Source organism: Pygoscelis adeliae, unplaced genomic scaffold (assembly GCF_000699105.1).
Source record: "Pygoscelis adeliae isolate BGI_AS28 unplaced genomic scaffold, ASM69910v1 Scaffold251, whole genome shotgun sequence".
Lineage (NCBI taxonomy): Eukaryota > Metazoa > Chordata > Aves > Sphenisciformes > Spheniscidae > Pygoscelis > Pygoscelis adeliae.
The window spans coordinates 1,513,280-1,539,725 of record NW_008824109.1 but is presented as its reverse complement, the minus strand read 5'-3'; the positions used below and the strand labels follow the sequence as shown (position 1 = coordinate 1,539,725).

The 26,446-nt window shown below is 39.0% G+C and overlaps 1 protein-coding gene across 2 annotated transcripts in view; it reads left to right on the top strand.

The window, feature by feature from the left end:
* Positions 1–3,096: 3,096 nt before the first annotated feature.
* The window catches only part of MFSD6 (major facilitator superfamily domain containing 6), a 24,370-nt gene continuing 1,020 nt past the window's right edge, over positions 3,097–26,446 (top strand). The window contains exons 1-6 of one of the 2 annotated variants that reach the window (XR_664033.1): positions 3,097–4,675; positions 10,203–10,300; positions 15,883–16,044; positions 16,633–16,731; positions 18,807–19,087; positions 20,985–21,242. Coding sequence is in view for 1 of the 2 variants with exons in the window: in XM_009334205.1 (XP_009332480.1) it covers positions 3,132–4,675; positions 10,203–10,300; positions 15,883–16,044; positions 16,633–16,731; positions 18,807–19,087; positions 20,985–21,107 (2,307 nt within the window). In the remaining variant the exon portion in view is untranslated. Of the gene's footprint in view, positions 4,676–10,202; positions 10,301–15,882; positions 16,045–16,632; positions 16,732–18,806; positions 19,088–20,984; positions 23,214–26,446 lie in introns of those variants that run through there. The other variant, XM_009334205.1, reaches the window with a different exon arrangement.

Sequence of the window (26,446 nt, the reverse complement as noted above, 5' to 3'; positions counted from 1 at the left end):
GATTATTAAATTTTTTGTAGATTTTTCAGTAACAATACCACTTTGTTGGTTTTCTCATTTTCCGTCATTTATTTTTAGAATTAAAAAAATCGCTAAATAAAATCACTTTCAAAAACCTGACTCCTAAACAAACTAGTGATCAAAACATTAAAGAATGCCATATGGCTCCTACCAGTCTTGATGCTGTTATATTTCTGAAGAGTATATTCTGTGTTATTAATAATATTCAATGAAACACTCTCAGGGTGAGAAAATATTTACTGAAATTATTATGAAATACACTTTTCATAGCATTCTTACCCAAGATGTTCTAGTCAAAATACTAGGAGCGTGTCTTTTGGATTAATCCTTGCACACAATGGGTTAGAAGAAGATGGATGCTGGGGCAGATACAAGTTATGGAGGGGGGAAGAAGATGCAGCAACTAAAGTGTTTAAAGATTAGCTGTATAACAATTTTTAATATACCTGCCATTCATACAATGTACAAAATTGAAGTTCCAATTGAAAAGGGAAACTGAATTAAAAAGGATTGAATACTAATTGCTCTAAAAGCCTTCGGTATAATTTATATGAAATCAGATGGTTCAGAGCTCATATATTAGGGATAAGGAATATGGCAGTGTTGTTTAAATCAGGATAATTTCAATTCATACTTGCAAAGAAGTTGTCCTAATATCCAAGTGGTTAAAATATGAGTTCTATCTTGTCATGTCATGGGGACAGGGGAGGAAATTTATTCTTCAAAATTAAATGCTGTGAAGCTCTGATACAGCTAGTAAGCAAGTTGCTGTAAATAGATGAGCATATACTGGTTTTGGTAGGACACAGGAACAACACCAAAACCTCAGTTACGTCCCTTTGACATAAGTGGGGCCCTGCACAAGTTCTGGAGTCTTTGTTGTCAAAGCACGGGGAGGCGTAAAGAAAATAAAAGCACAGATGATGACTGATCTAATTTACTCATTAGAAGGACTTGTTTTATGGATATAGAAGCCAAAAATGAGCAAATGTATGAGCAAAAAACCCACAGTCCTTCCAACTGTCAGGTGGAAGTGGCTGACTGAACTGAAAATTGCAGGCGCTAACTAGACGGCTGCTGGTTTTTGGTTCATGTGGCTTTTGACGGTAGCAGGTAAAGGCAAGAAAATGTGTTTTCACATTTGACTGTTCTAACAACTTAATAAGGACTTCTCCTAATCTTTTGGCACTTGAAATACTTTTTTTTTTTTTTAGTTGGATTGTCTCTGAAGAAACTGGAGAAAAAAGCAGTCTATGTGTATGTGCTGGCATTGTTTTGATTAACTTCTGACCTTGAATACATGAATGTTTAAGGTTCCATGATTTTTATGCAACCTTTTCTCCCTAAGTGAAACCAGAGATCCCTGTAGATAGTATCCCATAGAAATGACATTTTAAAGTGAAAAACATACACAAACCTCCTGAGTGTTTGAGATTTTAATGATGGTATTTTTAGACTTATCTATCACTGAACTGTGTAAGGTTTAGATTGTTTTAACGGGCTGTTGTTTTTAGAAGTATCCATGGTTTGTTCTGTCAACTGTTATGTGTATGTTGGATCAGTAAGAAACAATTTAACATACTTGTGAATGTTAGAGTCTCTTTTCTGTTACTAGCCTTGCATCAGTCTGCAAATCTGTTGTCAGCATTTAGATAACTTCTGAATTATAATTAAATAATTTAAAGGCACTGGATATATCAATGCATGACTAATTTTAAGGGGATGATACTGTGCTTTCAGCTGAATTTTGAAAGACTGCGATTTCATTGGAGCTCTTCTAGCGGGATTAAAGTGCAGACCTGCAAATTCCTAGAGAAGATATTCCTGGTCATAAATTGAGTGCTCTTAGAGAAATTTCAGGTTCTTCTGGAATAAAATGCTCTTTTGAAATACTGGTCCTTGAAAAGGTTTCTGTTTGATAGTAACACTAATCCAAGCACCAAAGGGATGACAAAACCAAAATATATAACTTTCTCATAATGAACATGAGATAATCTTCCTAGGTTAAATTTACAGATGTTAATATAGCAAAAATAGTTGCCTAATATAATGATTTTGAGCTGGTAGCCTGCTGGCAGAGCTTTTTTTTTTTTTTTATTCCTTGAAAGGAAAGCTTCTGTTAGCTAGCCTAACTTATTAGAATCATTTGTTGTTTTTCAATGTGAAAGCTGATTGGTCAAATCAAAGTCTAAGTAGTGGTGAATTTATTTTAAAGTGTTGCTTGTCAGTTTTGCAATGTTATACTTCTGCAGAGGTTAAGTGTGGGCAGCTGCAGTATAATTACCTCCCAATCCACCTTTCTTCAATTTCAGAATTTGACTTGAAGAGATCATTGTAGGGCTTGTACTTATTTTCTGTCCCTGTGTTTCTTTGCTCGCAGGTCTTTGATGCCTTTGAGGTTGTTATCCTAATTTTGAGGGTCCCTTGCTTTAATTTTAAAACTCCATCCTAATTCCCACCTCTCTTCCCATTCAGCCTAGAAGCTCAAGCCTCCCACCAATTTCTGCTGTGGTTGTGGAGTGCTTAGAAAATCACATTTCAAGAGGAGCGTGATGAACCTTTTGAAGGCCATCATGAGGCTTCGGATAATAATTTGTTTTGATAGTTAAAAAAACCCATATATATATGTGGCTGCATTATTTAATTACGAAATCATGGCTGTCCTTTGGTATAGTAGGGAATACTGGAAATAAAGCAGTTAGCCTTGGGGGAGAAAAGGCAACTTGAAAGAAAAGGCAACTTGCAAATGCTAGCACTTAATTGCCACAGTAACTTTGAATTTATAAATTATTCTCTGTCTGAAACATGAAAGATGCTTTAGTGCACAATATTAAAGCTGCTGTTGGGAGAACTTCACAGAATTGGTCATAAAACGCATTTTTATTGATGCTACCATGTACCAGTAATCTAGACAAATGGCCTTCCCCACCCTGATACTGCCTTTATTGCTCAGGAATGTCACTTACCAAAAAGAAGCTGTCTTTGTCCTTGATGACTGGCACTGCAGGTGTGTTCCTGTGTGGTACCTTAACCATGTTATGTTTTATGTGTTTGCAGGGTAGCCCTAGTTCCTTGAGAGCGCACCAGATATTGGATGCTTGTGGTAAACCATGGCAGCTGATGATAAGGTTGCCATTCTAACCGATGATGAAGAAGAACAGAAGAGAAAGTATGTGCTTGCCGATCCTTTCAATGGCATTTCCAAGGATCAAGACTTGCCGCCCCAGAATGAATCCCCTTCGATGGAGACAACCACTGTCCCAGATGAAGAGCTAGATTGGTTAGAGAAGCACTGCGTCAAAATAAACAATGATCTTCTGATCTCAAAGGTCTTCTATTTTTTCTTCTATTCTGCATATGGCTCTCTCTACCCCTTGCTGCCTGTGTATTACAAGCAGCTGGGTATGTCACCCAGTCAGAGTGGACTTCTGGTGGGCATCAGGTACTTTATTGAGTTTTGCAGTGCTCCCTTCTGGGGAGTGGTGGCAGATCGCTTCAAGAAAGGGAAGATCGTCCTCCTCTTTTCGCTTTTATGCTGGGTTTTATTTAACCTGGGGATTGGATTTGTCAGACCAGCCACCTTAAGATGCGTACCAAAGGGCCTTCCCCCAGCACATCCCACCAACGCAAGCAGCCTTTTAACAACAGTTCTGCAAAATGCCTCGATGTCTTCTCTGCTAACCACAGTGAGTACTGCATCCCCAAAAGTTCGTGAGAAGAGAGACCTGCTCACTTCCAGTCCAATCGCTTTGGAAACAACAGGGACAGCTAATCCTGAAATAACATTCCTGTTACATACGCAGAGCAATGATGTGGAGTTTGTCTTGGAAAACAGTACCCATTTCATTTCGAAAAACACCACCACTAGCCCAGTCTCACCAGGGAACGTGACTCTGAGTACCACCCCAGCTGCCATCACCACAAAGCCAATGCCTTCTGACCAAGCTGTGCTCGTTTATGATCAACAAGAAGTAGAAGCCATCTTTCTACTCATTCTGCTGGTTGTCATAATAGGAGAATTTTTCAGTGCTTCCTCTGTTACTATTGTGGACACCGTAACACTGCAGTACCTCGGCAAACACAGGGACCGGTATGGATTGCAGCGTATGTGGGGGTCTCTGGGCTGGGGGCTGGCCATGCTCTCCGTGGGAATTGGCATTGACTATACCCATACAGAAGTTGGCATTGAAGGTCAAGGATGTAAAGCTCCTGAGTACAAGAACTACAGGATAGTTTTCATTGTTTTTGGTGTTCTGATGACAATGGCATTAATTGTGGCCACCCAGTTTCGATTTCATTATGCGCACTTCAAGCAAGACGAAAATAAGAGAAAAGAGGTAGAAATCTCACAGGGGGACAGAAGTGCCTCCAACGAATCCTCCGATAACACTCCTACCAGTATGAGCCAGTCGCAGTCTTTCAGTTTTTGGGACCTAATAAAACTGCTGTGTAGTATCCAGTACAGCTCGGTGCTCTTCGTGGCGTGGTTCATGGGGTTTGGATATGGCTTTGTGTTCACCTTTCTTTACTGGCACTTGGAAGACCTGAATGGTACCACCACTCTCTTCGGAGTTTGTTCTGTGCTTAGTCACGTGTCTGAGCTGACTGCCTATTTCTTCAGCCACAAATTGATTGAACTGGTTGGTCATATCAGGTAAGATGTTAGAAATCATTAGAGAGCTATACAAAAAATGTTGAATTTCAGGCCTAGCCTTGTGTTACAAAGCAAAATTCAAGTTAATCCTTCTATTTTAAAATTCCGAGTCCTGCTCAGTTACATAGCTTGCCTGATGGAGTTTTTTATTATTATTTTAGGAGTTGAAAATGCTCTGAAATGTTTCCTCTGCATTTTAGTTGCGTGTTAGTATGTGCATTATGCCTGGCACCGTAACCTTTTGCAGGCGGTTCCAGAAGACATCCTAGTACACTGATGCAAAGTTCTGTTAGAGATCTTTACAAATCGCCACCCACTCAAGGATTGTCTGTTTTGACATATAAATACCATTAATTTTACAGTTTTTTTTCCTGATGAGTAGCAGCATTCTGGAAACCTGCTTTAGCGTGCTGCTTCTTGCAGGGCAGTTCTTTGCCCCCATAGTAGCCTGGAAAGGTGTCGCTTGCACGCTGAGAGGGGAGGAGGATGAGATGAAGGAGCGAGGTGAACACCTCCTGTGCACATGCCCTCATAATCAGACTCTGGGTGTTGGCAGAATGAGGTTGCAGCCTGGTAGTGTTGCTTACCAGTTCAGTTCCTTGCTCTCTTCCTTTAGTTGCAACTGTGTGTGTTAGCTACTGAAGTGAGATGGCTGTGCAGGGCTTCTCCCATAGTTTTTGCCTTGTGTAAGTGAAACTGATTACTTCCAGCATGTTAGTGAACGTTGTTTTCCTCTAAATTCACAATTGACTTAATTTCTGCATATTCTAAATCCCTTCACTCTTCTTTAAAAAAGCTCAGGGGAGGAAAGATTGGGGGGGAATCTGAGTTAATGAAGTTGTAAAGGTTTTTTTTATATTTACTCAGGTGCTCTGTGCAACTGAGCACAGAGCTCTGTGTGCTGTTAGCATCATGTCTTTTCCAAATGTCCTTTTATAATCATGCAGTGATTGAGCTGTAAGTATTTTTTAAGCTGTCTGCACTGGTTTTTTTGTGCATTCTCTTCTGTGGTTTTGGTCTTTGTTTTGCTTTTATTGGGATGAATTTTTTGATTCATTTGACCTCTACTGAAAATGTTAGAGATGCTTAGCATGGTAATCTGAGAGATTACTTAAAAGACAGGTTTTTATCTTCCTTTAAACTGAGGAGAATCTCTTTACTTTGAGTCAGTCTTTTAATCTCTGAATTTGACAATAGTTAGTATGAGAAAATATGACACCTTGCATGCTGCATGCAAGGACTGGAGGAAGGATATGATGTTGGAGGAGTGGTGAGAACAGATCACAATCTTCATAGCTAAAGATAGCTTGGGTATGCTTTTTCAATGTATATTGTTATAGTACAAAATTCAGGCTTAGACTTCAAATAGAGAACAAAAACCAAAAGAATGGTAGGCTTGTGAATGAATGGCAGGATAGATGGGGATGAAGTAGGTGAAGTAGGTGAAATAGAAGGGGATAGGAGCGTTGACCACTAAAAAGAAAGATGATGTACAGGATTAACTCCTCTTTTTTTTTTTCCTTTGCACTTTTAAGACTATGAAGCCAAGATTGGATCAAGATTAAGTTGTTAAAACACTAGCTCCTATTTGCAATGAAAGAACATTCTTCATACCTACACCTGGGAAATGCATATTAGTCATATTTTAATGTTATCTAATGCTTATTTGTATTTAGTCATCACAGTTCGAGATGTCTCCTTCTGGTTGCCTTTCTTCTTGTACTTTTTGAACTTTGTATAATGCATGGTTTGTTCAAGAGGAGGCAAACTTTTTTTTTTTAAAAGGAATTTATAGGAGTTCATAGCTCATATTCTTTGATAGTTCTGTGTATGTCTGCTGCCTTATAGTACAGATATTCTTTCTCCCATTAATAAGAACCAATAGCCTCCAACTATATATCCTTCTTGGAATTGTCTTAGCCAGAAGCATTTGGGATCGGTATTTTAGATCTTTTTTTTCCTTTTTTTTTTTCTTTCTTAAAAGCTGAAAATTCTCTGTTTACTCTTTTGGCATAAAAGCAGTTATATGTTTATGGGAATTCTGGCGTAAGGTCTTGTATGAAATAAGATAGAAGTACCTCTTAATCCACAGCTAGCTGTGAATATTTCACAGGGTATTTCACAGGGGGAAGGTGGCTTGACGTCTCTTTTTGGTAAGATGACTTCAGTGCTGAGATTGTCTTACCTTCCATTAACTTCTGTTGCTAATTAAAGAAAAAAAAAAAATTGAAAAGGGTATTTTCACTCTTTCTTCTGTGTTGTTGGACTCCTAGATGAAGACAGTCTTTTTGCAGTATTTATTTGAACATTATCATTCAATCTTTCCTTCCTGTCCTAATTCTTTGAAGACAGGTATGAGTACCAGGATTGCGTGCACTGTCACAGTAGCAGAAAAAAATGCTATTGACTGTCCTTTGTAGAACTACAAGAAAACAGGGCTTTACACCCTTGCCAGATAGAAGCTCAGTTTTCCTTTTCCTTTTCTAGCCTTGTAAAGCTTTCTGTTTCTACCATTGTATGTGTTGACATATAAGATGCTTACAACATTTTTAAACCTATTCTGTTTTCACAGGGGTTTTTTAGCTAATACTCAAATTATCGTCCAAGCATTTTAAGCATGACCATATTAAACATGTGCTGATTAAAATGTCTGATTTCTGACTTCATTAGCTTTACTGTTCATACACACATGCTCTGCATGTGTGCATATGTTATACATGCTGCTAGTGTTTCTAATATTGTATATTAGCAGGTCACTAGATGCATCTGGAGTAATGACAGTGATCGGTTCAACTAGAAAGCTGTTCTGTGATCGTACAGATTTACGAGGGGAGGGAATATTGCAGATGCTAGAAGGGTATTTTTTGCCTTGCCTCTTCAGCCACATTCTGAGAGATGACAGTAGATTTTCATTTAAAAGTAAACTAAAGAGTTAAAAAGAAATAAGTCATCGGAAAGTGTGGGGAAGGTCCCAAGTTCTTTGAGAGGATATTGCGATGGAAAAGCGTACAAAACTGGCTATCAAATATTTAGACACCATTGTTGAGTGGCATCCTGTGTAGAAGCATTCATAGCTGGCCATTGAGTTTAGGATGATGATGTTAATCTCTGAAAATAACTTCCTACTTGAGGTTAAGCTTGGCTGTGTTTGTCTGACCATAATTCCAGCATGTGAGTTTTTATAGGAAGCAGAGACTGGTAGTGATGGCTGTAAACAGCTTAGTCTCCTTAACATAAATATATATTCAGTGCTTTAAATGTTTAACCTGTAAATTGAATATGATGTCTCTGTGGATACTGCATATAGGGTTCATAAGGAACATGTTTACATTAGCCATTTAGGTCTGATGAAGAGCCTAAGTGATTATTATAAATACATTTTTGAAAAGACGCTGTAAATACACAAAAGTTCTCGTGTGACGTACCCCTCCAGAAGCATAATTGTAGAAATCTTCATAAACTGTAGTTCACCTAAAACTCTGTACGTATTCTAACAAATTAAAAGGTAGAACCTGATTAAATTGCTGCTCTTAAACTCTGAATCCGAATCTGTCTGCAAGTGTAACATGGTGGAAAAGCACAGGTAGCCGAACGTGTTAGTGATGATGGAAAAACAATGAAGCAGGAGGAGACCTCTTCACATCTCTGGTCTGGCTGTGATAGGGAACAGCTTGAGATGGGAAGAAAGTTCTTGGTGCACAGGTAACGTTTTTGCTAGACAAAAGTGAAATCAAGCTGGCAAGAACTGGTCCTAAACAGAGAGCTGGGAGCATCCGTACTGCTGATGAGGAAAAACAAGTACGTGGTGAGGTCATCCTTTGTATCCCCTAGAATGTGCATCACCCTAGGCCTTACTAGTAGGGGAATGAAGAAAGGAGCCTGCAGACGTTGCATGTTTGCTTACCTTTTGTGGCAAATATGTCCTAATACACTTCAGAAATGTGATTGTACATAAGAATTACATTAAATTGTGGCTGTGAAAGGAACAAAGTTATTTCTTTGGACCAGAAGGCATTAATTAAAGGGGGAGATGAAATTTATGATGCATGGCGCAAAGAACAAGTTTGTTCTCTTTATTGTATAATACCAAACTTTTTCATGGCTCCCAATGTTTTCTTCAATGAATGCTTGGGCTTGTGTTGCCTAAAGGCAGCTTAAACCAGCTATTCATGGACCTTGCATGTATCTGGAAGCCACACAGCTTGGTCCAATGTGTGATTTGGCGGGGGGAACTTCCTGCAAGCTTACCCAACTTGCTGAAAGTAAAATACATATTTTCTGTAAATCCATGTTGTTGTGAAACGCACAGACCTGTCTTCATAATTCCAAATGTTTTTTTTATATCACCGACATGATGAAAACTATGGTACTGGTATTTTAGCTGTCAACATGTATATTTGGAGACCTCAAATGTTAACAAGATGCTGCATTTTTATGATTGCATCTATCTCTAGATTTTTCAATGGCTGTGTACCATTTAATTAAATCTTGGTGTGCTTTTGTAGAATAACTAACTAAAAAAGCAGCAGAAGGAATAATGAGCCCTTTCACAGTGTCTGCGCTTACACCTTAATTATCAATTGCATTTATTTCACTTGTGCCAAACCAGGGTCAACCAACAAGCCGTGTTTGGACAATAAATAATCCTTCTCCCTGAAAAAATCTTTAAAGGTTGCAATAGCATCTTTTCTCAAGCTAAAAACATGTCTTGAATTAAGTCTTTGTTTCCCAAGATCCATCTAAAAATAAGAGAAAGATAGCTGGATGAATAAGCACCCCGGAGGTAAGCTAAGCTAAATCTGAAAACTGGAAGGGCAAAAGTCATCAGGTTAAACATGCAATGGGAAATGCACTGCACAAATAGTCTTTGTGCTTCATTGTTTAAAAACTGTTATAAGAGGTTTTTTCCTCTTCATTCTGAGACGCAGCATCTGCTGCTTTTCAACAGGATGGTTAAGTTTTATCCTGAGGCATGTTGTTATAAACCATATTGCTTCTGTGGGATGTGTTTTTAGAGTAGTTCTGAGCAGTTTGCAGATACCGGGACTATAAACTTACATTAATTGGGGTAAAATTAATTAATCTAATACAAACCTGCACCAGTCTTACATTAAAATGGAAGAATGAATCTCTGAATGGTTAGAAAAGAAGATTGTTTGGAAGGGATGTTGAATGTGCTTAGAAATGGTCTCTCTGAAACACAATCCTGTGCAGAGCGTGGCGTGGAACTACAGAGCTTAGTTAAAAGCTCAGTGGATCTGCTGTCCCTTTGAATTTTTTTTTCCATTAGGATTTTGAAGAGAGTCTTAACTTTAGCCTTGGCTTGGATATGTGTTTGGAGTGGCCAAGAGGAGAGTTTATGTTTGGGTGCAGGACTTAAAGAATGTATTTTGTGTTGAGCAAATGCTTTAGACGGCAAGCTGTTTGTACATGTGCAAATGATTTCTGAAGTAGTAAGGTATATTATAACAAACCAAAAAAGGAGAGTGCAAACTATCCTGACTTGTCTTTTCCTTACTTCCTTTAGAGTGCTTTATATTGGTCTTGCATGTAACACAGCTCGATACATTTACATCTCATATCTGGAAAACGCCTGGACTGTTCTTCCGATGGAAGTACTTCAAGGTAAGACAGTGCAGTAATGCCCTTCCAGTATACAATCAGGTGCTTGCATTTATCTTGTTTTCAAGTGAACTGTGATTAAGTAAAAATCTGGTATTTCTCTGTTTTTTTGACCACAAATATCGCAGAATACCCACGTTCATAAAACATTACTGTTTATCTTGGGAAATATTTGACGTCAGTAGGGTGGGTTTGCATTTGATTGTGCACAGTTCTCTGTTTATTCAAACAGATCTGTGCGAGACCAACACACCCTTTAACTAAACAATGAGACAGAAGCACGAGCTGGGTACACACCTACTGCAAATCCTGTTTGGTGGTAAATGTGAACTTCATTAAATGCAATAGGTCGTGGTTCTTGAAAGGATGCCGTAAAAAAAAAACCCCACAAACCATAGTCTGGGTCATTCTATCTCTGTTAAAATATTTTGTAGTTTTTCAGTGGTATTGTTCATCAATACCTTTAGACTATAGAATTTTCTTTTTTTAATAGCTAGGGAGGAGTTTCTTTCAATAGCTTTGTGCTAATAGGACTTCTTTAAGATACTTGCCCTTTAACTAATATAATTAGAAGGACAGAGGTGTGGTCTATGAAAAGTAATTTGAGCCCCGTTTTCAATTCATGTTGTCAAAGAAGTCTGTAAGACCTTCATTGCAATGTTAAAGTATAAATTGTTCTAACTTAAATTTTACAAGAATTTTTTGTGTCTTTATAGTGGGTACCACTTCTCAAAACCAGGAAAAATCTAAACTATTTTACTTTCTGTTTCTTCAGTATTTGAAGAATACTGAAGTATTTGGGTTTGCAAGCTTGCAAAAGAATGGTTAATTTAAACGCAGAAAATGTTTTCCCTGCCTTTAAAAATAATTGTACCATCTTTGTTAAAGCCATTATTTTGGCTTTATACAGTGCTACTTAGAAAATTTTCCACAGATTATACTTAGAAGTTTTATTCTTCTATGTCCAGCATAATTTGAATTTACATTAACTTTTTCTACTGTATTTACAGAAAACTTTGTAAGGTAGATTTTAACTTGAGTTATAAAATGCCATTGGAGAGTACTGTGTAGGTCTCTACGTATACGTAGAAAGAAATGTTTGTGTCCTGGCTCCTTCCTTCCCTGCTAACAAAACCAGTTTATTGTATTAAAACTGCCACAACAGCAAGCTTCTGAATTTTGGTATTAAAAAAACCCTGAACCACAACTATTGAAGTGATACTTCATCATTCATACCAAGTGTTAAAATATGAAAATGTTGCAAAGAACCTGAAGAGAGCATATGTGTCATACTCTTGCCTGCTTAAACATTTAGGGGGAACAAATGATTGAATACAAAACCTTGGATATTACCTTCTAGGTAATCCTGTTTCAAAGACACCTCAACTCAAAATAGAGGAAAAAAACTTGCGTCTCACCAATACAGCCATAAGTTTGTGCCCGGAAGCATCCTATCGTCATGGCTGAGAAAGAAGTGTCTTTTACTTTAAGTCTTGTTTTTATTCTGCTGAAATTTCAATATGAATTGCTTAATATGTAGGTTTGCTCTTACAGCAAGGCTGTGAGGGAGCTGTTTCGGTGGGGTTTTTTGTGTGGTGTAATCTTGAGTAATAAAGATTTAAAGAAAAAAATAAGGACCTTCAAAATAGTACTTTCTCATGAATTTATCTGCCAGACTTTATATCTAGCCACTGCTGAATCATGTGCACTTGGGTTAATCTTGCTATTTGCAGTTATTTATAGTCAGAAAATGAGAAAGTTCAAAACAAAACAAACACACATGCATACACCCTCCCCCTCCCCCCGAAAGCCTCTTCGTGTTCTACATGCACTTTTCAGCCTGCATCTAACGTGGTTTATGAGCGTCCATGAAGTCCATAGGTACACTGTGTGTGTGTCTAATTACTGCCACTATGTTTGTTGCATTCCAGTAATCTCATTCAGTGTTGCTGAATGGGAGATCAAGTTTATCTTTTTAGAAGTATTGTTGACTTTTTTCCCCGCCCTTTATTCTTTCCCCCTCCTCGCTCTTACTGGTTTTAATCTCTTCTTGATTCATTATTTCTGTTGCAGCAGTTACCAAATCCTGTTTGTTTGGGCTCAGCTTGCTTTCCTACACATCCACTGAATCTGTCGGTAGGGATAAGAGGTGACAACTTCATGAAATTTGGTGAGGTGGAAGCTCTTACTTTTGTTAAGTGAGTTTGTTGACAGAGGGAGCTAAGAGTTGTAGCTGCTTCGCATATGTAAGGTTAGGAGTATTTAAAAACAAAAGAAGAGTAGATTTTGCAGAACATGTGGGTACCATGTGGGCCATGTGACTGCACCAAGTTGATAGGTCTTTTAAATCCCTTGGTGAAGTCCTTGTTATAATTGTGCATAACTCTTTTTCCAGGAAGCTGTCAAATTCTATGTAAATTCCAGTTCCTTCAGCTGGAGGGGTTTTAAGGTCAGCAACAGTTTCAGCTGGCTTTCGTAAAGAATTTATTTTTCTTTTTAATCTGTTTCTGCAATACAAGAAAGATTGTCCCCATGTGCTGTGCTGAAGGGCACGGAGAGATTTCTGGAAGATGACTCTGCAAACTGCATCTATTGATTGTAATAAGAACCATGCTATGTTTCAGTTGCTGTCTGTAACTGGGATGGGGAGGACTCTTTAAGTGCATTGCGCTGTCAAAGCAATAAATGAGGAGATGTAAACTCACCTCTTAAGAGTTTTGAATCTGTGTGCTGTATTGACTTGCACATGCAATGTATGAAAATAAGAGCGTAGGCCGAATCTTTAATAACTGAAAATTTCAAGACATCCTCATAGGCAAATGCATATAGTGTGTATATATATGTCATCAGTCAGCAAACACGCAAGCAATCTTGTTCATTTCGCACTTAACAGATTAAGTTTTGATATGCTAGTTAATAAGAGTAAGCTGCAACTTACTTCAACTTATTGTTCCAAAGCAACGGTCCGAATTGCCTGGTAACAGCTGTGCTAGCTCACCAATTTGCATAACAGGAATTTTCTAATTTACAAAACTATATTGATAACCTGAAAATTAGCTATTTTCACTTGGCAGTTATCCAACAAACTCCTACAAACAAGTACTATTCTAAGAAGTGACTCCTACTGATGCTCCAGCAACACAGTATGTCTAGAGAGCAAAACCCTTGGGTCTTTAACTGGCAATAATTAGGATATATCTCCATTGAAATAAATTTGGCTCTCCAAATCTTCAACTCTTGGTTTATATGTAAATTATCCTAAGTGTGATAAACATTGTTATTCTAAGCATAACACTAGGGTTGTTACACTTGTTGGAACTATAGTCCAGATGGTGAAATGGTGGTTAGTGGTTTTAGCAAATAACATCACAATATATGTATTGTGAACAACTTCTTTTTAAAAGAATTGTGGTTAGCAGTAATCCAGACCAGACTTCTTATGAAAGTTGTTGTAAAAACTGTTCGAAACAGTCACTGTTGTATAAATAATTATAATAAAAACTACATTAGTAGTGTACACATACTTAAAAAAAAAAAAAAGCCCGTACCTTTAAAGGCAAGTGAAATAGGCTGGTTTAAAGGTATGGATTTGTTTTCAGAGGAACTGGGGACACTGTGTTCTATCTGGATTGCCTAGTAAAGGTGAAAACATCCAAGAACCTGTTGGTTAAGTTATGGCCTTTTGTTTTCAAACAAATACAATGGTATTGTGCTTCACGGTTCAAATAATTTCTGATGTGTTTTTGATTTGCCTGGCTTTAAAACTTGACTTACTCTTAAATAGCTAATAAAACTGAATGTTTTACATTAATTGGTATACTTTCTAAAACAAAAAACACATTATCTATATTAGATTAGCTTTGCTTTGTTATTGGGACAGTTCTTGGTTGCTATTTTCAATGCATACATGGGTCTGCATTAAAAAAAAAGTAGATATTCAGTGAGTTTTAAAACTCCGAGCTCTTTGGATGGAAAATCTGTAAGTTTTACAGCCTTAAACGGTAAATTGTAAGGTAAAATACACTCATCCTAACGTAAGCCTTTTAATTTTCAACAAGATGGTGTTATATTACCAAAACCAGCTCTGCAACCTATAAAGGTGGCCTTTACAAACCCAAAGCTTGAGAAATTTTTATTCAGATGTGGATGAACTGTACAGCCTTGTGGACATCTAGCATGTCTATATCTGAACTGTATCAATATCAGTTCCATGCAGTGCTATTTATCATTTCACAACTAAGCAAAATCCAGGTTGCTCTGTGAGTATGTTACAAAATCATGTGTTTTCTTGCTCTTATGAGTCTTCAGCCTAAATGCCTAAGTAATTATTGAGTGTCCAGCTGTTCATTAATAAGTCAAGTGTAGAGGACAGAAACATGTTGACTGAATCATCAGTTGTGCCAACACTTTTTTAAAACCGAGGCAGTAGAGCTCAGGCATTGGTAAGCTGTGATGACTATTTTTAATACCGCTCAAATAAGAAAAAAATATTCCCACTCAATCTGAGGGTGGCAAAATAGTTCAGTGATGAGCTACAAAACTGTTTTGTTTTTCCAGTTTCTCCACAACCCTGCCTTTTCCTGTCCTCTTCTTCCCCACTCCACAAAAAACCCACCAAGCAGGTACCAAAGACGAGGACTCCACCTGCAGCCTGTTTCTGCATTCACTTTCTCCTTAGCTGTCCTGCGGTAGGAAAAAATGTTCATAACCCTGAACCTACAAGGCACGTGCCAGAAAGAGACTTCCAAAATCGCAGCTGGGGAGCTGGGGCTGTCTTGGATACGTGGCCGTTGTTTATAGCAGTGAGGACCTCTGCTGTGCTCAGTCCCCAGAGCGGGAGTGGGTGAAATGGGAGGCAGCAGCAGCGTGCGGCAGCGCCTACGCAGGATGCAGTCATAGTGGGAGGAAGGGCATGCTGACTCTGCCTCCAAACAGCAGGCGTGAAAATCAGCATCTTTGGCCTACCCTGAGGAGCTTGCGTGCTTTTCCCGTCCAGACCATTCAGTGCTAAATGCAGCGCGTGTTGGTGTTGAGTTCAGAAAGAGTTTGTTTGGGCGTTGGTTTTGGGGGGAGTGAGAAGGGCAGGAGGGGATTAATTCTTGCCTCTGAAATGAGATGGATATCCCTGATATTGTTTGGCTTTTATGACCTTTGCGTTGCCTTCATTGTGGCAGTAAGGAGACTGCTGAGGGGCATCAATGCTTTAATTGCCTGCAGCTTATGAAATCAGGACCGTATTCCAAAGGTCCCGGGTCACTCTCGAAGGGATGAGGAATCTGGCAGAGAGACTTTTAAGGTGCTTTATTCAGTCTTTCTAGGGACTGTGTCTCAAGAAGAGAAGTGAGGTCATCTTAGAGGGAGAAAGAGCTATTGATAGACTCTGCGGAAGGAGTCGTCATGTCTCCCTGTGGCGTGGTTGCCAGTATCACATTACCAAAAGCTGATTTGTACTTCACAGGCATTTGTCAGTGAAAGGATTTTGTTGTTTTTCTCCAACGCATGCTCCAACTGATAAGTGCAGTTGCTCTGATGCTGTGCTTGTACACTTGCAACCCTATACTCTTTACAATGTTTCATCTCTCTAGGTGTCACACATGCGGCTATATGGGCGGCTTGTATTTCGTACCTTAGTGCGGCAGTGCCTCCAGAGCTGAGAACGTCAGCCCAGGGAATCCTGCAAGGTCTCCACTTGGGTCTGGGCAGAGGATGCGGGGCTATGGTTGGAGGGGTTTTGGTCAATTACTTTGGTAAGCAAAAATTGTATTGAATTTTATTTTATTTATTGAAGTTCTGGGTTTACAGAACTACTAGCTTTAAACTTATTTATGCTTAAGTTATTGTTATGTTTTAAAGAGTAATACACTTTGTATAAATCATGGAATCATAGAACTGCTCAGGCTGGGAGGGACCTCAGGAGATCTCCAGTCCAGGCCCCTGATCAAAGCAAGGTTAGCACTGAATTCAAACCAGGTTGCTTATGGCTTTGTCCCGTCAGTGTTACAGACTGATTAAATATGTTACGCCTAGATATTTTTAGTATTGTGTGAGCAAATCTCCAACCTGATCCTTAAGTAAGATGAATGAATCCTTTGTGAGAGAATAGGTTGATACTATGCAGCCTCTCGATGATCAAGTGAGAATCTAATTACTTTGTTAAAAATCCTTTGCAAAGCCTGTAGAAGTGGTGTTGGGGGAGGAAAAATGTAATAAAACAAGCTAATAAGAGTCTACATGGGACAATACATACCCAAGGAGTGCATAATGCTGACTCATCTTGTAGTATTAAGTAAGTAGATTCTCAATTTAAAAAAAACCCAACCATAATCTCATTACAGGTCCTGCTGCAACATTCAGAGGGATAGGGATGGCTTGTTTAGTGATTCTTCTTCTATTTGCACTGATTCAGTGGCTGTTGGTTCCTGATGAAGAAGAAGGTAAATATTCACGTCACTGAGACACTACAAAATTAGAGCTAGGGAAAAAAGGTATCTCTGAAGCTACTCCCTGCAGTTTTAATTCTGTATGTTTGGTGTCTTTACTCAGATTTTGACAAAACAGTTTGTTTTTCAGAGAGAAGTTTTTTCCTGAGCAATAATAGAGATTGAAGTGGTGTGCTGCTGCTGTTAAGAAGGGCAGCACTGAGTTCTTGGAGGTCAATAGGAGGAAAGCATAACATATTTTACTACCTGTATGTGCTCTCAGTTCTGGGAATCCCTTAGGTTAGTCTTAACAGCTGTAGTGAGTCATTTCAGTTGCATTCAGTTCTTTAAGGTCACCTTGACCACTGCATGCTCTCATACTCTACCAGTCCAAGCCACCTCTGCCAGACACTGTAGAGATGGCTTCAGAGGACAGAAGCTTTTACAACTGCCTTAGTTCTGTTCTGCACTCAAGAAATCTCCCCTCGGGTGGAACTTGAACTTTTTCATCTCTGCCTTTATTAATATAAAGGCTAACCAGAAATGAAATACTTAGTGCAAAGTTAAGGATTTAGCATAAATCTAACTCTTACAAAGACAATAAAACTGTGGCAAATTCTGAGAAGTCATGAATTTTTGATCTGCCTTTTACCCAAATGTTACTTTCCAATATGAGCCTTGAGTATGAAATGAAAGTTAGTTTTCTTTAGCTGGAATATTAAATAAATTGTCCTTGACTAGTTATCAGCTTGCCTGTACTGAAGTGTTCAAATATGTATTCTGCTAGAATTTTCTTTGCCTCTGTTCAAACGATAATGGCAAAAAAGGGAAAGGTGAAAAGGATATTTGCTGTTTCAGTTTCCCATCAACTTTTGGTTAATTACATGTGAAGCTACAAAAGAACAATTTGTTCTTAGTTGCCTTATTCTGTTTCTTTTGTTTCAGTCTTTGGTTTTCATTTAATACACACTATCCATCTTGAGACTGTGTATCTTAATCTTAAGCATGGCAGTAATTAGGTTGCTTTCAACAAGACCAGCCATTGCTTAAAATATCCAGTACTATCTAAGAGCCTGTAAACAAAATATGATTTTATAATTTTGAAAAAAAGATAATCGGTAAAATATTTCTACTCAGAAAAAATATTTTCTCAATTTACAGAATGTGTTATTTACAGACTTGAAGAGAACATAGAGCTATTACTTAAAATATCCAACAGTTTCTAACAATCTCTTCAATTACTTTTTGTATATAAATACTCTGGCCCTTCACGATTGTAAGACACATTGTGTTGGTTCATGACAGTCATTTTCTGGGTGACATTTCAAGACAGTTGGGAAAAATATTTCAAATTATCAGAAGACCTTAGATGTAAAGATCTGTTAGGAGGATTTCTTCCTTTACCTGAAACTCTGTGACAGTCGTTTTGTCTCCTCCAGTGTGTCACTAACCTTGTTCTTTTCTCACTAACTGCATAACTTCGTCTCAGTAACTATGGAGGGATGGTTTATTTCTTAAATAAAAAAGTGATGAAGATGTAGAACAACTTCTTTAAGTTGAATCAGTAGGTTTAGAAACTTTAAGATCGGAAATGGCTGTTGATGTAGGCCGTGGGACTTCACCAAATGGTTCCTGTTTGAAGCCAGTGTTTGGTTATGAGTACGAGTGAGTTCTAAGGTGCAGGCTTTATACAGAGAAATAAGTTTGCTACGGGTCTAAAAGACTTACTTTCAGTTTGCATGTAACAGGAAAATGACTTAAATTTCAATGTAACATGAAAATACGTATTTTTAATAGCTAGCTGGGAACAAATGGACCCCTTCATACTCATTAGCCCCTCCTGTTTATGCAGCCATCTAAAATACCTCTCTGCAGTTGCAGAACAGCCTTGCTTGTAAGGACACCACCACGTTGTGTTTCCGAACTAGATTGTGGCCTGTCTCGCTCCTGGCTGTTTGTGCCAGTGTTCTGCTTTCAGTACAGTGATAACCTTATTATGAAGGCAAGAAACGCTTAGTGTTCATTGTCTGCTTCACATGTTTTTTAAGCTTGTTGGCTTTTGCCAGTGATTATTTTGTTTTAAACTTCAGAAAAGACAATGCTGGCAGAAAGGATCCCAGTGCCTTCCAGTCCTGTTCCCATAGCAACCATTGACCTTGTACAACAGCAATCGGAAGATACCGTGCCCCGGACTGAGCCCAGACTCCCTCTAAAGAAAACGAAACACCAAGAAGAGCAAGAGGATGTGAACAAGCCTGCCTGGGGCATCAGCTCTTCTCCTTGGGTCACCTTAGCTTATGCTGTCTACCAGATAAAAGAGATGGTTAAACTATCCAAAACCAATCCAACTCCCGAGAATCAGCCTTTGCAGGTAATCTTCTAATGTACAGGAAGTTCTTACGTATTTGTTGGATGCTTGAAAACCTTTATAGCTGTGTAAATCTGTTAGTACCTGGCAGGTATTCTCTGTCAGCTTGTAATAAATTTGGAGTTGCGAAACAGTAGTTGAAATACTGCATGAAATAGAGTTGTTTTCTATATATAGTTTTTTTTTTTTCTGTCTATAGTACATCAGGAATAACTATTTTTGCAAGTATTATCTTCCTGAAGATGGGAGGAGAGGGAGAGACACATAAAAAGAGACTCTGTTTTACAGGCTTGGATATACTTGAATTCCCTTTGAGTTTACGTTTGTTTTCATATTAGTTGGACTCTGCGGGTTGTGCATTTTGCAAAATTTACAAGGTGATAATTGAACATGAAGATGCACAGCTACTTAACAGAGTGTAAAATGATTTTTATTTAGTTTTGCTTCCTTGGGTGATGCTGTCAGATGTCTACATTGTTGTGGAAATAGGTGTTCCAGACAACTACTGATGGGATAAAGCGCCTTCTGTTAAAATAAATTTCATCTCTTTTTTATCTAGAGTTACAGCAGATGAGAGCCATTCGGTGACTTAAAATGTCTGATTGCTGGTGCTTACTTTACACCTTTTCCCTTCTGTCCAGTCTCCCCGCAAAATACCTTTTAATACATGTAGCTTCATTAATGATTGGGCTTGGATCTTGAACTATCATCTAATGCTTTGGACATGCCTTTCAGAATGGAGCTGAAGCATACTGCTTAAGCAAAGTAGGGAAATGCTGTCAATGCAAGTTTTAGAACAGCATGGTTGATGTTAAAACCACTGTGTTTACCTGTCTGGAAGGAGTGGGTGAGGTTCCTTCTTATGCACCCGGTGGGCGTAAACACAGAAATGCTTTTTCCACAACTGCTGTCTTTAGAAATGGGTAATTTGGGATATGAGTGTGAATCAGCAGAGTCTGTAGGAATCACTGGTCAGGGATCTCCTGCCTTTCTTACTCGTCTTTATTCTTGAAAATATATTTACAGGCATGTCTGCTTTAGGTTGGGGTTTTGTTTGTTTGTTTTTTAACTTCCCTGAGTCAAAGAATGTGTTTTTTTTATAGTGATGCTGAAGGTATCGCTGGGTCTCTGACATTAAAGTAATTTGTCCAGACAAACCGCTTTGTTTCTCATTGGTAAATGTCCTCAGGGTCTTGGTTAGTGTAAGCTGTCCCCTTTTAAAAAGAGGAATCGGAGAAAAGCAGTTGCACAGAACTTATGCAATGAACATGGCAAGAAAATAATGTTTTGTGCAGTTGTGTGGTGTCTGAGAGGGACTTGTCCAACACTGCTGGACACCACCCAGCCGCTTCACTAAGAATTGTGAAGAGGCCCGAAAGGCTTTTGTGCCTGTTGGCATCTCTATGGCACACGATCTCTTCGTTATTCTTTCCTTCCTGTAAAAATACAGTGCTGATATAAAAGTAGTTCTTGTTGTCTGAGCAGTATCTTGGGGAGGGAACTATTGACGAAAGCTATATTTAAGGAGCATGAAAAAATTTTACAGAATTGTTTGGTCAAAATAATGACCTTGTCTGAACGCTTTGAAGTCCAGTTAATTGTTTGTTTTTTTTTTCCCTTGAAACACAACAAGTTTGTTTTTTGCATGCTTCTTGGGAAAGTGCAGTTAGGAAAAGAGATGGAAGGTAAGCTACTGTCTGCTTGCTATTAGTGTCATCTGGATTTAAATGTACTACTTTCGCTTTGCTGCTTTAAGTTTGATTTTTTACGTTGCGGGCATTCAAAGTAAGCGCATTGTGTTTCCAGAAGTGCCTGAATGCATCTGGGGGTATACCACTGGGGATAGCGTCATAACTGTTTATATTTACTTTTTGCACGTAATCCTTTCCCCTCTCTTTAGAAAATCAATGAGAATTGCAGTGCTTCATCAGCCAGCTCAGCAAGACAACCCCAAAATCCAACAGATTCTGGGCAGTCCAGAAATTGTTCAGCACCAACACCTACAGCAACATCAGATTCCTAAGTAGATGGCGACACGTTGTGTTGGATCATGATGCTCAGCCTACTGCTGCAGGGCCCTGAGATGCGCTCATCTTATCAAATCCAGTGCATGGAATTCTGCTTCTCACCTGGGAAACGCTGGAGTAGGAGCTCAAAAGTAGGACTTCCTTCATCTTAACAATCATAATGTGATGCAGTGCAAGCTTTTAACTATATAAAGAATATTCATATGACTACACAGAGCAACATGAGCAGGGAAGCCAAAAGTTCGGAATTCTTGAGGGAAGTGATGTGGCCGGATCTAACGGTAGGAAGAATTCTTGGCTGCTTTGCTAAAGCTGAGTCAAGTGCTATGAGATTTCTTTGCAATCTGTAGAAGAAGGGAGTTCACTCTTCACTTGTTGAGGCACAGTGTGTCTGGCTTGACTGGATAATTTTCTTCTTTGAATTTGTTCCCAAGACAAAACGAAAAGACTTCAGGAGAGAAGCCGAGTTTCCCTGCATGGTCTATTAGAAAATACGAGATCCAATAAATATAGGAACAGCATGAAACTGTCTCTGTAAAGATTTCTCAGAAACTGAGTAGCTTTAGCAAGCGTATCTTCATATTATGGTGATGGATTAAGTAAAACACACACATATTCAAAGAATATGTTTTTGAAGCTAATGTTATCTTGTTTGAGATAAAGGTTTAGTTCTGCAAAGCAAAGATTTTGAACTGGTGTTTTAGTGAAACAAAACAGCTGGAGGAAGGCTTCTGAAGAAGTTAACCTCTGCGCTTGCAGCCCTTCAGTTGGGCATAGGTTGTGTGCGTTTGAGTAATTTTAGGTTTGATGTTGTATTGAGACAAGAATCTTTGATCAAGATTGCACAACCTGAGATTGATCAAGGTTTTCAGTGGACACACTCTTTTTGGTTTTTTTTTTATTTCATCATCTATACAATGGTTTATTTAATGCGGTGTAGTTACTGTCGTTATTTATTAAGAAAACAGTAAGCTTTAAGTGCCTAGGGAAGGTGGGGGGTAGGGAGGAATCACCTACAAATCTTAATGATTAGGATTATAGGGGCAAAGTTGTTGATGCAGAAATCAAGTAGAGTGAGAGATTCTCAGGAGGAAGCAAACGTAACTAAACTGCAGTATGTTTAGGAAATCACTTTGCCCAATGTCAAGACACTGGAAGACTTTGGATTATGTTTTGTTACACTTTCCAATATGAACTGCAGCCAGCTCACTTGCTGGTGCATAGTGAAAATTGCTGCTGGAGGGAAAGCCTTGGTCTCGAGGAGTCGGGGGGTTTAGTCAGGGTAGTGTTTTGGCCCATTTGCTTATATTAACAGCGTGTTCCTGGGAGATTCTGAGCGCTCAGCTTCTACGGGACCGAGTGAGTATCGTTCAGCCCTCCTTGAAGTCGGATGTATGTGACATGTCAGGCCTTCTGTGGGGAAGGTGGGTGTTGTGGGACTGTACAGTGATCCAGAGGCAAGATCAACAGGAGCACAGGCTTAGGGGAGAGGAAGATGGCAGCAGCTAAGCAGGAAAGGGGGTGCGCAGTTTTACCAACTTTGACATCCAGTTAGCTTGACTGAAGGGGTGTCCCGTAGCTGTACTTTAGCTGTGCTTTTAGAACCACCCATGTTTTGGTGGTGCCTGGGACCAACACCATAGATGATAAAAAGAAACATTGATGACTAGCCACTAGTTACTTTTTTTGCACTTGAACTTAAATGTACTGTACTCACATAAATCCTCATGACTTGTCTAAGTGTCCTTTAAAATCAGAAATGTATTTATTGTATGTTTGTGTAACTTGGGGGAGAACTAAAGACTGAACAGGTGACAGGACAGAAGGATGCTAACAATCATCTTGAGGCAAACCAACCATTTGTTGAGTTCATGCTGTACAGTGTTACCTCAGCTGCTACTGCATAGCACCTGGATTGTGAGGTGAAGAGCTTGTACACTGTGTTTACACTTCAGAATTGTGTATTTGAAATGCCTGCTCTTTTTGGAATTGTATAGTCATTCTATGTTGCAAAATGGACATGTACACCTGGGTTTTGATATTTGTGAAACTGTAAAAACTGTGGTAAGAAATATAAAATATCCATAATGTATTTAATAGTATCAATCTGAACTTTTATTACATTTGCTCATATTACGGTGCCAACAGTGAACATAATCCAATGATAATTACCTTTTGCTAGGTTCACTGCCTGGAGGATAGTGAACCTGGAGCCTGGGAACTACTCTTGCGCAGCGTTAAAATCTGTTTCATGATAAAATCTGACTGTAGGCACAAATTTCCTTGTGTGGGGCAAGGAGGATGTAAGGGATGCACACCAATGTGCATCATAAACAGGTTGATAAGGAAGTGTGCAGGACATCGTGAGTGAAAGTCAAAATTGGATTGTGTTTGTCACCGAGCAGTTTTGAGATAGAGGCTGCTAAGTGCAGGGGTCATGTCAGCTGTATGGAAATACTTCCAATTTCTATTTCTGATTATATTTGCACTATTGCACCTGCCCTATACAGTGGCGTATTTATCTGGAGTTTATTTTTATCTTAGGTGTAGGACAGTTAGATTTTTACTATTTCAAATGCTTAAATTTGTATGCATACAACAGCAATGACAGGGAGAGATCTTAGTTTTGTTGTTTGCATGTGTGTAACTGCCAGACCTCACTTGTCACCTTACGAATTTGGCTTTGTGGTGGTTTGGATCTGTCATGAGTGGAGAATGGGAATGGCAAGTTCCTTCAGGGAGATGCATTCGAGGTAGCGGGGACACTCCGTTTTGGAGCAACCACAGCTAATGCAGTTACCGTTCCTTAAATCTGCAACAAGGGAAAAAGCCTCGGGACATAAACACACTGAATTTGCTTGGCTCCTCCATGTCCTATGTCCTGCTGTTCTGAAAAGAGTAAACACATAAGGGAGGAGAAGCACATAGTTGAAAAACAGTTTTATTTAAAAAACAGTCTTGAAAGTACAAGATAGTATATTGAGTACGCTGTACAGTGAATACAAAATATGAAATTCTAACTTTTTTTTTAACACCATGAAACAGAAGATAAATGTAAGTCATCCTTCGTTAAGGAAGAAAGGCGTTTATGACGGTTAAGGCAATGGATTAACATCTACATTCTGTTCCCGGATTTTCTCACTGAACACTGGACAGCATTTAACAATTGTGTTTCAGTAAACCTATGTAAGCTCCGTGTATCACAGAAGCACTGTGCAAGTAAACTCGCTGTTCGCAAAGGGCTCAAATGACAGCATTTGGTTTTGGTGGATTTTGTTTATCAAATGCTTCCAATGTTGGAACAGGCTTGGGGGGATTTTTAAGGTCAGTATCAGCTATCCACTAAAGTAGTTGTCATCCTTCTCGTACGTTGCTGCATTTCTGTCTTGGATGTACTTAGTAGTTTCCTGCTCTACTTTGGATAGTACTTACCCATGCCTGGCAAATGATAGACCTTGTAACTATGTAAACGTAGGTTGGTTGGTTTTGGGTTTTTTTTTTTCCTTCCTTGTGGGGGTAGGTGTACCTGGTATTGTTCTAAATAATTTAGAAAAAGGGACAGTGTCTGAAAAATGTAATTGCCTACTTTTGGGGGGCTTTTCCGTTTAACATATTGCATGGGTAAAATACTATGTTAATGTATTATCTGGGCTACTGTATATAAATACATACTGTGTACTTACAGAAGGATAATCATCACTACCTCAGTAAAGAGAGGAGATCCAGAAAAACTGGGTTTAAGCTAGGATAAATCTAATTTTCCCCCTTGGCCTCAAATCAGATGGATGGGTGTTCTTAGCTAGCTACAAAGTACACTGAAAAAACTTGTGTGCTTTAAAACATGCAAAAAACATTTAAAACATCTCTTCAAGTATCCTTTTTTGACTAATCTGTAATAATTTTGAGTACTTCGTTTTCATGATGGCAACACAGGCAAAGGTAAAATAAATCTTCAGTCTACTAAGATAATTGTTCAGAGGGGTTTCCATCCTTCTCCCAAACCATCGAAGATAATGAGGCTTTCCTCCGTTTACACAACAGCTAATGGTTCCAGCTTCTTGCTAGTGACAGAACCCCCCAAAGCCAAGCCTGACTTCCAGATTGTAGGTGGCAATTTAACTGTGAATTTGGTAGTAGCAGCCGCTCTTAGAGGTGACTCCTGCTGCTAGTGGCCTTCCTGAACAGAACTCCCTTGTTCTATTTTTGAATGTTGTGGACTTACCAGTGAGTGTATTTTGGATCACCTGCTTGACAGAGCTTCTCTCTGCTAAACATGCTATAGATTCTGCATATGTAATCATAAATTTATGGCACAAAAGGGTGTTAAGTGTCTCTTTACTGTAAAATGGAAGAGTTCCTTTTAAAATGAAGCAAAGTTGAAGCAATATAAAGGAGGAAGGACTATGTAAATAAGGCTTTCAAGCATCAACTCTTGAGTCCTGTTTTGTACGGAGGAGCTCTTGGAATGTGCTACGGGCAGCACTTCTTAGCACTGTTAGAGGTAACAGATTTTTCTCCCTTGTCCAGTGATGGACAATGAGAAACCACAATAGCGCATGCACTGCTGAAGTCATGCTGCATCACTGGGCATGTTAGAAAGAAAAGATATGCCTTTTAAAACAAATATATCCTGGTCTAAAATGCCCTTCTGTAGAGCTAACCGCTTCCTGCCACCCACACTGGTGGGTTTGTAAGTGACAGAATTAATGGTCTTTGTTTTCTGCAGTTTGGAGACAGTAAAGGAAAACAGGAAGGTGAGGATAGAAGAATATAGGGATAATCTAAAGAACAAAAGAAGGAAATGACCTCTGCAGGTAGATGAACTGAGGGGACGTGATCTACTCCCTAGCCTAGGATTGTGTAATACATAAGCTGAAAGACACTTGACCGTCTAAATTTCTCTCCCTGTTCTTCTCTTTTCCTCCCTACACACCTCCAATGCTAAGTCCCAAAGAGGACTGAAGAAGGGGAGGTAGGAGCCAGGTATCCCTCCCTCCTTGTTTTGCCAAGAATTACTTTCCACTTTTTATTGAATGAGCAAACTACTGAGTACTCTGAGGACAGCAGAGCTGTATGTGGGTTATCTATATTCCCAATTACATGGTTACTGCATCACTCCGGCTCTGCTGACAGCAGTTCCTCCAAGCAGCTGAAACAGCCTCAGCCTTTGTTGCCTTTTTTGGGCTGTTGAGAGGCCTGGAACAGAAGGTAGTACCCATCTGAGGTAAGGTGACAGTGAAGTTGAAAGCAATAGTAAAAATACATTTGGGGACAGAAATCCTCTCCTAAATCATCTGCAGTTGTCAGAGGTGGAGAAGCAGAGGGAGGAAAGGTT